The 14,299-nt window shown below is 48.8% G+C and overlaps 1 protein-coding gene and 1 long non-coding RNA gene across 2 annotated transcripts in view; one reads left to right on the top strand and one right to left on the bottom strand.

Moving 5' to 3' along the window:
* Window positions 1-1,361: 1,361 nt before the first annotated feature.
* On the bottom strand, window positions 1,362-8,774 carry LOC138845166 (uncharacterized). Its single transcript, XR_011381968.2, has 2 exons — window positions 2,144-8,774; window positions 1,362-1,724 (listed from the first exon to the last, which is right to left on the bottom strand). It is a non-coding gene; the product is annotated as an uncharacterized LOC138845166 (long non-coding RNA).
* A 279-nt stretch (window positions 8,775-9,053) lies between these two features.
* MAP1B (microtubule associated protein 1B) overlaps window positions 9,054-14,299 on the top strand; it is a 96,536-nt gene continuing 91,290 nt past the window's right edge. Inside the window, exon 1 of the mRNA XM_051833246.3 lies at window positions 9,054-9,563. Within this exon, the coding sequence (XP_051689206.3) occupies window positions 9,380-9,563 (184 nt within the window). The 5' untranslated portion in view covers window positions 9,054-9,379. The remainder of the gene's footprint in view (window positions 9,564-14,299) is intronic.

The raw sequence follows: 14,299 nt of genomic DNA, 5'->3' as shown, positions 1-14,299 counted from the left end.
GCTCGCCGAGCACAGGAGCTGAGGGCTGCCCACGGGTCTCTGAAGCACAGCTCCGACTGCGTCCCTAGTTACAGACCCAGGGGCTTTCAGTTGCTCTTGCCAGCCCCAGCCTGTGTAGAGGGGGAAGCACCACCTACCCTGACTGTGCTCCTTATGAGAGGCACAGAGACAAGAGGGGTCAAGGCCGGTGGCTTCACAGCAGTCCTAGCCTCCTGCCTGTTCCCGCCCAGTCTACCCAGAACCACCACAATGCGGGGCAGGGTTAGGGCACAGTGCTCCAGAACGCCTGGCTACATGGGAGCTTCCCAGGGCACATCTCCAGTCTCGTCTCTCAGTGTCTAGCACAGCTGGGTCAGTTTTCTGTGTGGGTTATAACAAACTAAGTGACTTATTATTTTTCAAAAATATTTACCTATTTATTTGAAAGTCAGAGTTGAGAGAGAGAGAGAGAGAGAGAGAGAGAGAGAGAGAGAATCTTCCACCCAATGGTTCACTCCCCAGATGACCAAAGCTGGGCCAGGCTGAAGCCAGGAGCCAGGAGCCAGGAGCCAGGAGCTTCTTCCAGATCTCCCACATGGTGCAGGGGCCCATGTGGGTTCAGGGGTCCATATGGGCTTGGGCCATCTTCTGTTGCTTTCCCAGGTGTGTTAGCAGGGCTCTGGATCGGAAGTGGAGCAGCCGGGACACGATCAAGCGCCCATATGGGATGCTGGCGTCACACAGGCAGTGGCCTAACTGCCTGCCGCGGTGGTGGCTGCTTGTCTGCGGTGCCGGCCGAGAAGTCTGTCTCTGCTGTCTTCCACTGTAAGGGAATGGAACGCCACTGGGATGCCACTGTCCCCAGAGTGGGAAGGACTCACTCGACACTTGTCCTCAGGAAGAGCCAGCGTTCAGTGAGAAGGGACTGGCGAGGACAGCCCCGTGCCGTTCTCAGCCCTGTCTTAGCTCAGGTGGAATCTTAGTTAGAAATGCGAAGTAAGAGCCGTCTCATTGCCAGGCGCCGGCAGAGCTTGGGACTGGGGCTGAAGTAGATTCGAGGGCAGGGAAAGCGAAGGAATAAAAATACGTATTCCATATTTCAAAATCGACAGGGAGGAGATAAGTTAGTAGGCAATTACAGAATTCTGGAAGATCTTCTACTAAAATGCTGTGGAGCTGGGGGAACAGTGGATCCACTTCTCTGTCTACATCTGGACTAGGTAAAATATTAAAAGTGAGGTCTTAAAAGGACTAGAAAGACCTTGGGAGAATTTTTCTTATATAACCTCAAAACAGCAAAGGCCATTCTAAGTATACAGTGAGATCCAGAAGCCATGAATGAAGCAATCGTTAAATTTAATTCTATACAAATATTCACCATGTTAAAATCTATGATAGGAAAGTTTTTTTAAAGAAAGATTTATTTTATTTATTTGAAAGACAGAGTTACAGAGAGAGGTAGAGACAGAGAGAGAGATCTTCGATCTGCTGGTTCACTCCCCAGATGGCCACAATGGCTGGAGCTGCGCTGATCCGAAGCCAGGAACCAGGAGCCAGGAGCTTCTTCTGGGTTTCCTATGTGTGGGTGCAGGGACCCAAGGACTCCACCACATTATCCACTGCTTTCCCAGGCGATAGCAGAGAGCTGGATCAGAAGTGGAGCAGCCGGGACTTGAACCAGCGCCCATATGGGATGCTGGTGCTTCAGACCAGGGCTTTAACCCACTGCACCACAGCGCTGGCCCCTAGGATAGGAAAGTTTTTAAAAAGTCAATAAGGAGAAACATTTATAAATCATATTACAGAATCTACCCAAATCAAAAAGAAAAATGTTAAGCTTGCCACAGAAAAGTGGACAAGGGAGATAAGTAGACAGTTGGGAGGAAAGGAAACACACACATTTAAAAAGATGCCTGGCCCCCCTCGCAATGAGGGAAATGCAGCTGGCATCACACAGAGGCAATACAGCCCATGAAATTAACAAAAATCAAAAAGTTCAAAAATAAGGCTGTGAGGAATCAGCAGCCCGCCTGTAAATTACTGGTAAACATACACATGGGTACAGTAACTACAGGAGGTGACTCTTCAGCACCTCTCAGAATCACACGGAGGCATGCCGATGAGTCAGCATTTTCCTAGGATATCTTCCCGTGGATAATCTCACCTGTGGGAAATGACACATCTAAGCCTTGTTGATACAGCCCTGTTAATACTCCCTCTCTCTGCGCCTCTGCCTTCCGACTAAATACATCTTCTTTTCTAAAAACAAAACAAAATGCAGTTAACTTTAAAAAAAGAAACGAAAGCAATTTGAAAGATGCTCAAATTTGAACAATAAATATTTCTGTGCCTCTGATGAGCAAAAACTAGAAAGATTTAGACGGTGACGTGGGGAAGAGGCAGTGGTGTGGTGGGAGGAGAATGTTGGAGCTGCTTCTCAGGGAAATGTGGCCGAAGTCATCAAATGTTAAAATTCTGCATTATCTATAACTCATTCACCTGATTTCTAGACATCTGTGCTCAGACATACATATGTGTACAGAGAGGCACAGTCATGGCCATTGCAACATTATTTATAAGGGTCAACAGCAGGGCTCTCCTAAAGGATCCCCAGTAGGGGAAAGAATGCTACTGGGCAGCAGTTTTATTTATCTATTTATTTGTCTGTTCCTGTTTGAGAGGCAGATAGAGTTAGAGAAAAGAAAAAAAAAAAAGATCTTCCAACTGCTGGTTCGCTCCCCAAATGCCCTGACAGCCAGGGCTGGACCACACCAAAACTGGGATCCCGAAACCCAATCCAGGTCTCCTGCTTGAGTGGCAAGAACCCAATTACTTGAGCTATCATTGCCCCCTCCCAAGGTAAGCAAGAAGCCGGAGTCGAGCCGGAGGTGGGACCTGAACCCAGGGATGGGGGATGCAGGGATCTGAACTGCGGATTACACCTCTGTGCCAAATGCCTGCCCTGAAGCAACTGTGAATACAAGGCAGGGGGGTGGGCGTTGTGAAAGGAGGAGGCATCTTCTGAGTTAAGCAAGGGCGAGCATTTGGTTAAGACACCGGTTGAGGAACCTGCATCCCATAGCACAGTGCCTTGAACTGCCTTTGGCTTGACCCTGCCCCAGCTATTGCTGGCTTCTGGGGGAGTGATGCAGTAGTTGGAAGATCTTTCTCTGTCTCTGTCTCTCTTTTCAAATAAAAGGAAAATAAATAATAAATAATTTTTAAAGAAATAAGTGAGAGACATTTTCCTCTGGCTAGGAAGCTCACGGTGAATTTTCAGAAACACCTACCAAGAGTTAGACCTATTTATTTCATGATCACAGGGAGGAGCTGTACCCAACAATGACACAGCATATAATTATATTCTTGGGATCTTCTCTAATACCATATACCCTGTAACTGTTTTCCCTGATTTTTCTTTTTTTTTTTTTTTCCAACTCTTATTTTTTCCATCACTAGCTTAAAATTTGGAATGAAAATGCCCCATCAATGCTTAGTAAACAGAGTATTTCCTGACCTATCCATAGCCTTCTGCCTTAAGTGATGTTCTAGTGTCACTTCAATTTGAAATAACACAGCCTTGGGGACTTTCTTGACCTGAGATTTGCTCAAACGCTTAGATCTTCCTCTGTTACTCTTCTTCCCAACCAGCGCTTCCGCAGTCATTGCTTCCAGGAACTGGTTTGGTTTCTACAGCATGGAGTAAGGGTATCACAGAGGGGAAGGTCGTGGATGCTGGAATCTGACATATCTGAGTTCCTGGCCCAGGTTTTCAACTTACCATTTCTGTGATTTGGAGTACATTGTCTGACATCCCACATGTCAGCCTTTCATCTGTCAAACAGCAGTTATTATGCACGGGGGCCGAAAGAAATTACAGTGAGATGAGAAAATATTGTGAAGCAAATAATAAAGAAACTACAACCTGACAAAATGTGAGGGCTGCAGCTAAAGAAGGCCTTAGAGGAAAATGCATATAACAGTAGAGAAGGAAAACTGAAAATCAGTTCTCTAAGCTTCTCAAGGAGCTACAAGAAGAAAGCAAATAACACCCAAAGAAATTCGAAGTGTGGGCACAAATAGAATACTCAATCCGAACAACACAGATAAGTGTATCTACGATAGAAGACAATCAATAATGCACAATATAGTTGTTTTGAAAATGAGTAACAGAAGTAACAAACTCCTCACAAGACTGATAGAAAAAAAGACATAAAATAATCAAAATTGTAAGTGAGAAAGAGACCTTAAGACAGATGCTAGTCATCAAAATCTTAAAGAATGACAGCAACTGCTTGAGAAGTCTGTGGCGCAGTCACAGGGGAGCCATTCACCTACTCATTGAGCACAGGCCCTAGAGTGGTCCCCAGGAGTGCTAAGGAGGGCTGGAAGGGATAGGGAGGGGGTGTGTGGAGGACACAGACAAGGTCCTTGCTCTGTGGGACATAGAGTCCCACGGTGAAGATAGACGCATCAATATATATATATATATATATATATATTTATAGATTGCATTTTTAAAATGAAAAATGAAAGGCTAAACCAAGGTTAAGGGTTATAGGGAGAGAGAGGGAGCAGTTTTGTAGATTTTTTAACTTTGACCCATGTAAATATTTTACATAATTAGAAACAAAATTGTTAATTTACAAAAATCCATAAAAACCCAACAAAATAAAACAAATGAACCTAACTATGCATTAAATTAATGGGATAATCATGTAGATATATCTAATTACAAAGGAAATCACAAAAAATATATATCTAAACCACGTTTAGTAATCCTATTGATACTAGTAGTATTGTTAGCAGGTATTGTGAGAGTACTATGTATGTACTAGGGATAAAACGAAGGAGTGGTCATTTTAGCATCCAGCAACTGGGATTTTTGGTTTTCTGGTATGACACATTCTAAGAACAAACATAAAACTTAAACTGTTTTTAGAAATCAGATTGTTGAAAAATGTGTTGCATTTTTCAATCTGAAACTACTGAGTATGAGCTGTAGACATTATTGGACAAAGCAAATGAAAAATTTATCTGCTTTTAAAATTCCACCACCCTTCATGACCTTGAGAACTATAATTCTAGGCATAGGACACAGGAAATACAGAGTCAAGACAGGTAAAGTAAAACCCCATGGTCTTGATCCTGAATTGGCAGTACCACTAGGAACTCATAATGTATTACATCTTAAAAAATTATTTTCTATTTCTGTTCACTGAAAATATCTGAAAACAACAACTAAGAAAGCAGTAATTCCCTCCTATCCAAATTCTGGTCTCAAAATGCCATTTCCCACTTAAGGAAGTTGGGTTCCAACTTCTGAGGCCACATATTTACAAGGTGAGCTGGGAATACTCTGACATACAACCAGCCAAAGATGAGAAAATCAAGGCATCAATGTGAACAGTAGCTACAAATTACATTATTAAAGATACCCCCAAAACGAGTACTGTTGGAGTTTGCTATGGGATGAATTCATTAATTTCAAAATTAGTATATAAAGAGAATCATGTAGGTATCATTGTTTCCGGTACAAACTGTACCTCAGGCTAACCAACTGCTGTTTCTCCCAACAGAAGTCTTCCAGCTGCCAAATGAATACGGAATAATAAAATTGGATTCCTATCATTTTCCAATCAGTAATGAAATAATGTACGCAGGTAGTGATCATCAGTAGCTACTAAAGTCACAGGAGGAACAGCATGTTTTTCTGTGCTTCCCAACGGAAAAATACAGCCTCCCTGTGCAGAATACTGCAAAAATAACAAGTCTGTACCCGACTGAGGCCTTGGACCTGAAGATCAATATTCAGAAAGTTCAGGAGATTAAAAAAAAAAAAAAACAACACGTTAAATAACACGACAGGGGATGCCATCAGCAAAATTCAGTCTTTGTGAAACAAATGTTTCCATTATCCAAAAAAAATTGCAAGAAAAAAGAGTCGGAATTCACAAATTAAAGAAGATATGATGGATCAATCAACTGAAATATGTGGGTCGCATTTGATCTTGATTTAAAGAAATTAAAGCCTAAAATCATTTGAGGATAAGAGGCACAGAAAAGTTTCTTATCCTATACTCTATTCTCTGTTTGAAAATTTTTGTAGTTAAGTAACAACACAAATAGTTAAACTCTATTGAGTGTATTGTAAATAAAGCGCTGTTTTAAGTATTTTATATATTTAAACTGTGCCCTGGGCATGAGGTGGGTACTACCTCCACAGTACAAATAAAGAAGCAAAGTGCTTAAGTGGATATATACCTTGCCCAAGGTCACACAGCTAATATATTATGGTGTTAGGATCTGAAAACAAGCAGTCTGACTTAATAACTCATTTCTTAAAAAAAAGATTTATTTATTTATATGAAAGGCAGAGATTCAGAGAGAGAAGGCGAGAGAGGAAGATCTTCTCTCTGCTGGCTTATTCTCCAAAAGGCCGCAATAGCAGGGGCTGGGCCAGGCCAGAGCCAGGGTTTTTTCTGGGTCTCTTATGTGGGTGCAGGGGCACAAGCATTTGGGCCATCTTCTGCTTTCCCAGGATCATTAGCAGGGAGCTGGATCAGAAGTGGAGCAGCCAGGACTTGAACTGGTGTCCATTTGGGCTTAACCTTCTATGCCACAGCATTGGCCCTAAGAACTCATTTCCTAACCTATGTACTAGTGCCTCCCGTGATGATGGCAGCATGGGCTAAGGTGGGGATAGCACAGAGAGGTGGATGGATTGAAGAGAGGCTTGGAAGGTGAAATTGACCAGACTCCACGCTGGGTTGCACCTGAGTCTGGGAGTCAGAGAAGAGTTGAAGATGCTGTTGAGGTTTCTCCCTTGAGTCATGGGACAGCTGGTGGTACTGCTCATAGAAAAAAAAAAAGAAAAGAAAAGAAAAAGAAAAAGTGACGGAGAGGTGTGGAGAGCACAGATGGTTTGGGCCTGCAGAATGTTGAGTTTGAGTTGCCTTTGGGACATCCAGGTGATGTCAACTGGGCAGCTGGTAGCACAGGTCCTCTCACACATTAGTTGTCCCTTGGGGCTACGTTCTTTTCCTTTGGATGGGGAGGGGGGACTATTTTTCTAGTTTTGAAGTATAACAATGTTATTGTCTCCTATCTTCATTGTTCAAGGAACTGGGAGAAAATTGGCCAATCAATTCTGTCTTCACTGTTTGCTATGTTCCAGCTAGTATATTAGGTCCCTTCACCTGTTACAGCATTCGCTCCCCTCTTAACAATGATGCAAACAGTTACAAAGCTCTCATTCTTCCTGTTACATAAACCGGGAGACTGAACATGGGAGAGAATCCGTTGCCTAGAGTTACAGTGGAGTAGCAGTCTCCACTCCTAGCTTATGTGCTGCCATTGCCATTATGTCTCTGTTTTTCAAAGTGTGGCAATGACTTAGGTGTTTCATGGTCATTCATTGCAGACTCACCCAGGAAGAAAGCTCTTCTGTTGCAATTTTCATTCAACCCTCTGGGGTCACAGGAACAGCTCAGCTGGGTGCAAGCTTGTCTCAACACCCCCTCTAACACTTGCCAATATGTCCTCAACTGAAGGTAAGGCTCTGGCTGAGTCTTGAGCAAATCACAATGGTAGGTAACAGGAATTTAATCATGTCAGATTTTCATTGTATATATTTTTAGAAATACCTTCTAAGTGATAATTGTGTTTCTATTTATACAGCAATATAGTTTTTCATTTATAAATTTAAGTGAAAGAAACAAATTGAGTAAAAGAAAACTACCACAGACATCAAAGTAATGGTGGTTCAGAAGGATGGAAAAAAAAAAATCAGTAGCCAAGGCTGAGCAACAATGACTCAATGGCTGACCTCTGGAAAACTGCTTGTCACTGTGTCTCCTTCGCCCGCTCTGGGCTCGGGTGCTGGCCTCCCCTCTCCACCAGTAACTGGATGTCTTGCCCAGCTGGCTAGGAAACTTTCACTCTCTGGTTACCGGTGCCTGCAGCTTTCCAATGGGCTTGTCGCAGGTCCCCAAGTGCTGCTGGCCAGGCAGGATGGTGGGCTGCAGTGGTTGGCTGCCTGTCATACCCCCATTGCAGGGGCTCAGGAAAGCCATAAGAACCAAGAGTGTGTGACCCGTAGGCACAGCTGTTGACATCTAAGACACTGGCTTACTCTGGAAATCTTGGAATATCCTCTGTTTTCTTGAATATGCCATCTAGTAGTAAAGCTGTATTGATTCCTCTTCCCCCAAACTCCAACTCCCACTGCCCCTCCTTCACCCCTTCCTGGGACAGAAGCGGCATTCCATCAATTGGGGAGCAAGGTTCTAAACCAAAGGCAATACAAATCCCTTGTGCTACATCTATTTTAAAAGATATCATGGCCACGTAATTTTGCTTGTGTGTTCCCCAGGGAAGTACACAGTACATTATGGTCACTTACTCCTGCTGAGTGGAGACAGCACCTTCTCTAGATTGTTCTGCCGGATACTATCTGCTCTATTAGTAGGAACAGAACATCTGTATCTCAGATAACACATCTGTTTTCCTCTCATTCCCATGAGCACTGCAGAGCCAGCACTTGGTTGCTTTTCTTTTTTTTTTTTTTTAATCACTGGCCCTTGCCGAGTCCAAAGCCTGAGCAGCAGCCGGCCTCGGCTTTGCATTTTTGACGTGTTCGTCCAGGAAAGAGACGACGACTGCTGTTTGGAATATCTAGGTAAACAGGTGTAAATGCACAAGGGCAAAGCCAGCAAGTTCCGTCTCCCTGGGGGATGGGGATGGGGAGGGGGGTACCCTCAGCTGAGGCCGCCGCAGCCTGCACAGCCCCTGAGCTCCAGCCCAGGCAGGTCAGGAGGCAGAGGCCTCACTGTGCACCTCGGACAAGGCGGCCGGCTGCACTCTGCACAGGGAAACGCATCCCATCCTCCTGCACGGCCGGCGGCGGGGGCGGGGGTGGGGACGGGTGCGGGTGCGGGTGCGAGCAGGGGCTTGCGAGTGTCCTCCCCCTTCGGGTTCCCCAGCCCCTGGGCTCGCGGCCCTGCCCAGACCATTGTCCGCACACCTCGTCCCTCTGGCTTCCGGGCCGCGGGCGAGATGATTTGCTGCGGATGACATCAGCCCCGGGCCAACGGTTGGAAGAGCGGAGCCTGCCACCGCGTGAGGATGTGCCGGGTGGTCCCTTCCTCCTCCTCCTCCTCCTCCTCCTCCCCGGCTCCCTGCCCGCTGTCCATATAAAAGCGGCGCCGCCTCCCCGCCCGCTCTCACTGCCCGCTCCTCTCCGCCGCGCTGGGAGAGGGCGGAGGGGAGGCGGTGCGAGGCGCCGGGAGGAGGGGGACGCAGGGGGCGGAGCGCGGACGGCACCTTCGGGGATAATCCTTTCTCCTGCCGCAGAGGCGAGCGCGGAGCGAGTACTGCGCGCAGCTCAGCGGCCGGCAGGATGGCGACCGTGGTGGTGGAGGCCGCCGAGCCGGAGCCTTCCGGCGGCGTCGCCAACCCGGCGGCGTCCACCTCGCCCAGCTTGTCGCACCGCTTCCTCGACAGCAAGTTCTACTTGCTGGTGGTCGTCGGCGAGATCGTGACCGAGGAGCACCTGCGGCGCGCCATCGGCAACATCGAGCTCGGTAAGCGGCCCCGGGCGCGCGCAGGCTCGACCCCACCCAGGGCGCCGCGGCCCCGGCCCCGGCCCCTCCCGCCCTCCGTCTGGGGCTGGTTCCGAGAGCGGTACGAATGCCCAGGTCTGAGACCCAGGGCGAGATCGCTAATAACCTTGAGGGACCTGGCACTGGGCGAGGTCCGCTGCGTGGAGGGCAGGTGTCAGGGGCGCAGAGGCCACAATACCGCCGCAGCCCTACGACCAAGGGCGGGGCGGGGCACACCTGGGGCTGTAACTCCAAGAGCGGGTACCCCGCGTGGCCAGCGTCTCAGCACGGCTCCCCAGCCTCCCAGAAATGCCCTTTCTGGCTTAAACCGCCCGATCCTTTCTTTCCCTGGGTGACTCGGCGGGTAGGAGGGCCACGCCCGCTCCCCCACCCCAGGGCGCAAGGATGGAGAGCCACCCGTGCCCGGTTCCCAGACGAAGCCCGTCTCCCTCCCGCCCCCGGGGTCCGCAGCCGCAGCTTTTCGAAAGGACAATGGGACCCCCAAGCTGCAGGGTGGGGCCGCCGCTTCTCCGAGTCTCGTCTTCGGAGGAGGGGGCGGGGGCGTCGCGGGGAGGGCCTGCCCCTCGCCGCGGTGCGCACCCCGAGCGTGCCCCGCAGAGGCCGAGCAGCGGTGCCTGGGCAACCCAGGGCGGGGCCCCGAGGGTCCGTCGGGCGCCGGCCGAGCCGAGCCGACCCGGCTGCCGCAGCGCCCCCACCTGCCCGCCGCACCTGCCCCCCGCACTGCGGCGCCCCCTCCTGCGGCTGCCCGGCTGGGTGGCCCTCAGGCCCCCGGGGACGCCGCCCCAGCCCCCGCCCGACCTCCGCAGCCCCGCCGGGGGCCGCGAGTCCCGCCGCAGCCCTAGCCCACGCTCTATTCTCCAGGGTGGTGCTGAAGCGATCCTGCCGGGAGCCGCGGGCTGGTGGGCGTGGTGCAGTCCGCACTGCGGTCTCTACGGCAGCCCGAGGCGGACAAAGGGCGTTCACGCAGCGCTCGTTCCCGCTCCCCCATCCCGAGAAAAGACGAAAGAAAAAAACCTGGTTTTAGGCGAAAACTGAAGCGCTCGTTTTGCGCCTCTGTGTTTGGAAACTGCCAGGGGTCTCCAGAACAAAAGGCTGCAGGGTGGGGACGGGCACTGCAGACCTGGTTCTTTTGTTTAACTTTAAAGCGCTGATTTTTTTTTTCCTTGCAGCTTCAGAAAAATCTGAGCAGAAAGCACTAATGATACTTTATTTGAAAAAAATTCAAGAGCAGGAGGCATTTCCATAGTGAAGTGGCCTGAGCATCTCAATAACCCTTCATTTTGAAAATATAGGCCTTTGATCTGATGTGATTTAATTTAAATTTAGATTTTTTTGGGGGGTCCCCTGTTTTTCCTTCGTTTCACTCGTACCGACTTTGGGTGTGGCCATTGTGGGAATGAATGACTTCGGATTTTTTTTTTTTAATATCGTTTGTCTGCAACGTTGCCGGGAAATAATAGCACATCAGGGGGGTGGCTTTCACGCTATAAAATCTGCATCAGCACCCGGTGCGGTGCCAGGAGTGGGACCCTTGCCCCCATTTCGGAGACGCGGCCCTGACAGGCAGGAAGGCTCAAGGTCACAGCAGCCATGGGGTGACTGACAGAAGCGCAGTACTGCAGCGTCACTCTTTTTCCGACCCTGTCATGATGGGAGCGCCGGGCCGGCGGACATCACAGGGCGATTTTCGTGCCGCCGCGCCTGCCTTTGTAGAGTCATCCACTTGTGGGCAGCGCCCCGAGCGGGGAGCGGGGAGCCGCTTCAGCAGGCACCTGGCGACCGTGGAGATCCGCGCTGCTTTGTTGCCCAGCTGATCACCCTTGCGGTGCCTCGGTCCCCAGGGGGCTTACTCGGGCAGCTTCGACGCACTGCTGGGCTTTTATTCTTGTTCACACTGTCAGGGCTCCTAGATAACTCCTGACTTAGAAATTAAAAAAAAAAAATTGTGCACAGTATTATGTAGAGGGAGAGAGCGAACCTCACCCACCAGCAGTGCCATGAATTTTCACAAATGAGTGCCCCTGTGCCATCCAGCTCAGGAAAACACATTCCCAGAATCCCGGAAGCCCCCTCGGTGCCTTCCTGATTTTTAATTCCCTCCTTTGGTCAGGTGTTTGCATGGAACTTCAAAATGGCTGTATTGATCCCATTAAACATCACCCGAGTGAGTGAGCAAAAGCCATTTCCTTCCGCAGCCGTAACAGATGCTGCTCCCCGCTCCCCTCCACCCGGAGATTGCTCTCCTGGGTCCTGGGGTCTGGATGCAGCTGCAGCCATGGGGCTTGTCATCCCTTAGTGAAAATACGGCTCCCATCGCTTCTCAGAGTGGGAGATGACTTAGCAACCAGGCTGGCAGGCTCTCTGGGTTCCTGTGCAGGCTGCTGCATCCCACGGCTTCCAGCTGGGCCTCCTGCAGAGGTCACTGATGCTACTGCTGTTGTGGCTGGTGGCTGGTGCCTGGGGCCGCCCTGTGAAGCAAGATGGAGCTGCTGCAGGGGGCTCAGCTCTGCCTGTGCGCTGCAGGCTGGGAGAGCAGGTCCTCATCTGTCTACTCCTCCTGGTTCCTTTCCCATCTTATTGGGGACACTGGTGACTTGGGTTCTTGCCATTTGATTACCGAGGGCTCGCTGGGAAGTCTAGAAAGTCACCATCTGCAGTGAGATGGTGGCAATGCAGTAACCCACAGGCCTGAGCCGTCCCCAAGCAGATACTTAGCAAATGCTCTTGAATCCCAGGTAGAGCCATAAGCATTGTTCTCTCAACCATGTTCCAACGTCCAGGGTAAGCTTTGGTTGTGTTTCCTCCCTGGGGTTTGAAACAATGGTGTTCCCTCCGCCTGGTCTAGCTTTATTGATTTAGTTATGCAGGTCTTCATCTCAAACCCTGGTCGCTACCAACAGCCACTGCTCCTTAGCGTCTCTGTCGCTCCCTCCCTAATTAGCCTGCAATAAGGATTGAGCCTTGTGCCAGGACCTGCCTTTGCTCTATTTGTTTTCTTTGAGGAGCCCAAGCATAGAAGGAATGCTGAGTGTCAGTTTGGTGGGTTCAGTTGTTCAGGAGTGTGACTTTTCCTTCAATGAGCACTGGGCTTCAGCAAGATTTGTTCATGAAAAGGCAGACCTATGTAACTTCTGCCCCAGATTCTGAGATATGAGTTCTGCTGATTACATTGCAATATTCCCATGTCTCTTTGGTAAACCTGCTCAGTCTCAGGGGGAACCAGGAAAGATTTGGGGTCACGTTTTTTTTCATTCCCCTGGGGGAATTTTTTTCATTCCCCTGGTGGAATCAAATGAGATGCTAGAGGTGTTAGGTTGGTTATATTGTTCCTTGTGTGTTTCAAAGGCAACAGACAGGTGGATTCCTGCTTGTACTGCTTCCCTGGTACTAGCCACTACGGGCGCCATGCTGAAACACATGCCAGTCCCCAACCTTCAGGTCATCAAATGGATTCATGGCTAATCTGCTCCAAGGGCTTACCTTTAAAAGTCAGTTCTAACTTATAGACTAATAAATAATTATAAATCATTTTTTGTTTGCTTCCATTGTAAAGTGTCATCTGAGATCTAAATGCTTATCAATGCTTTGAAGCGAGCAGCTCTGTTACATTGTCTGCATTACGTATATGTTATAAGCTTTTTTCGAGAAAGGACAAAGTGAATTGAAAATTAAGTCAAAGGAAAAAAATAGGAAGTATGTCTCTGAGAAATAAAACCTTCCTGAACTTAGCATTTCTTTTGTCTTAATTGTTTCTTTAGTATATGATTCTAATCTGACTTTAGACCATTTTTTAGCACAGTTTTGCAAATAGAAGCCAATGATTATAGGATGACCATTTAGAGATTTGCAAAAATGCTAGAAAGCCTCTTTCTCAGTGGGAACAATGAAAGCTCATAGAACATCAGCTTGTCAGAGGAGACCTGCGTGCCATCCCCACGCGATGCAAGGCGGTTTCCTTCTGCATTCGCTGTCTTCTTTAGGGAAATGCATCCTGGTTAGCCTTTAATGGGGAGATGCTTTTTTCTTTTTAATGGTTGGTTTCGCTGAACACTCCGGCAGGCTTGCCCGAGCAGTAAACTTGGAGCGCTCTAGCCTGTGCACGCCAGGATCCTTGCTCACCGTCATTTTCACCCTGGGTCGTCCCATGCTGTCCCTTCCCCCACCTTTTCTTTTTTTCCCCTTTCCATCTATAAATGTCAGGAGCTTGTGCGCCTCCCCTTTGTGTATGGCTACCTCGTAAGGTCAGAGAACTAAGAAGGGGAGAGCCTTTGTTACCTCCGGGTGACCACACTTCCAGGGCTAGGCCCTGGCCACAGGGGTGGTTGGGAGCTCTCTGAGGGGTGACCCATGCTCATGGAAGAGCAGTGGAGGGACAATCGGAAAAAGGCCAGCAGTGTCTTGTGGCCTCCCTGCTCCCATCAGAGAGCCTATTTACTGTCACACCAGGAGTTACCCATCCGTTTAGTGAAAGGAGAAAGTAAGAAGGGCCAAAGCCAGTATTTTTCAATCCTATGAACTTGGGAGGGCCCACTGCTGGCTCCCTGGGAGGCACAACCCTGTTACAACAAGCCCTATGAGCCTTTGCTGAGAAACACACCTTCCTTTTTCTAGTATTGTCCAAGAGAAGCTACAAAGTATGCTATTTCTAAAATTGGTTTAGGAAGTGGCCTGGTTCCAAAAATTCCCTTTCCAAACAC

This window comes from Oryctolagus cuniculus, chromosome 14 (assembly GCF_051225735.1).
Source record: "Oryctolagus cuniculus isolate XC-2025 breed Fujian yellow rabbit chromosome 14, ASM5122573v1, whole genome shotgun sequence".
NCBI classification, from domain to species: Eukaryota; Metazoa; Chordata; class Mammalia; order Lagomorpha; family Leporidae; genus Oryctolagus; species Oryctolagus cuniculus.
This window is presented reverse-complemented; position numbering and strand designations above follow the sequence as displayed.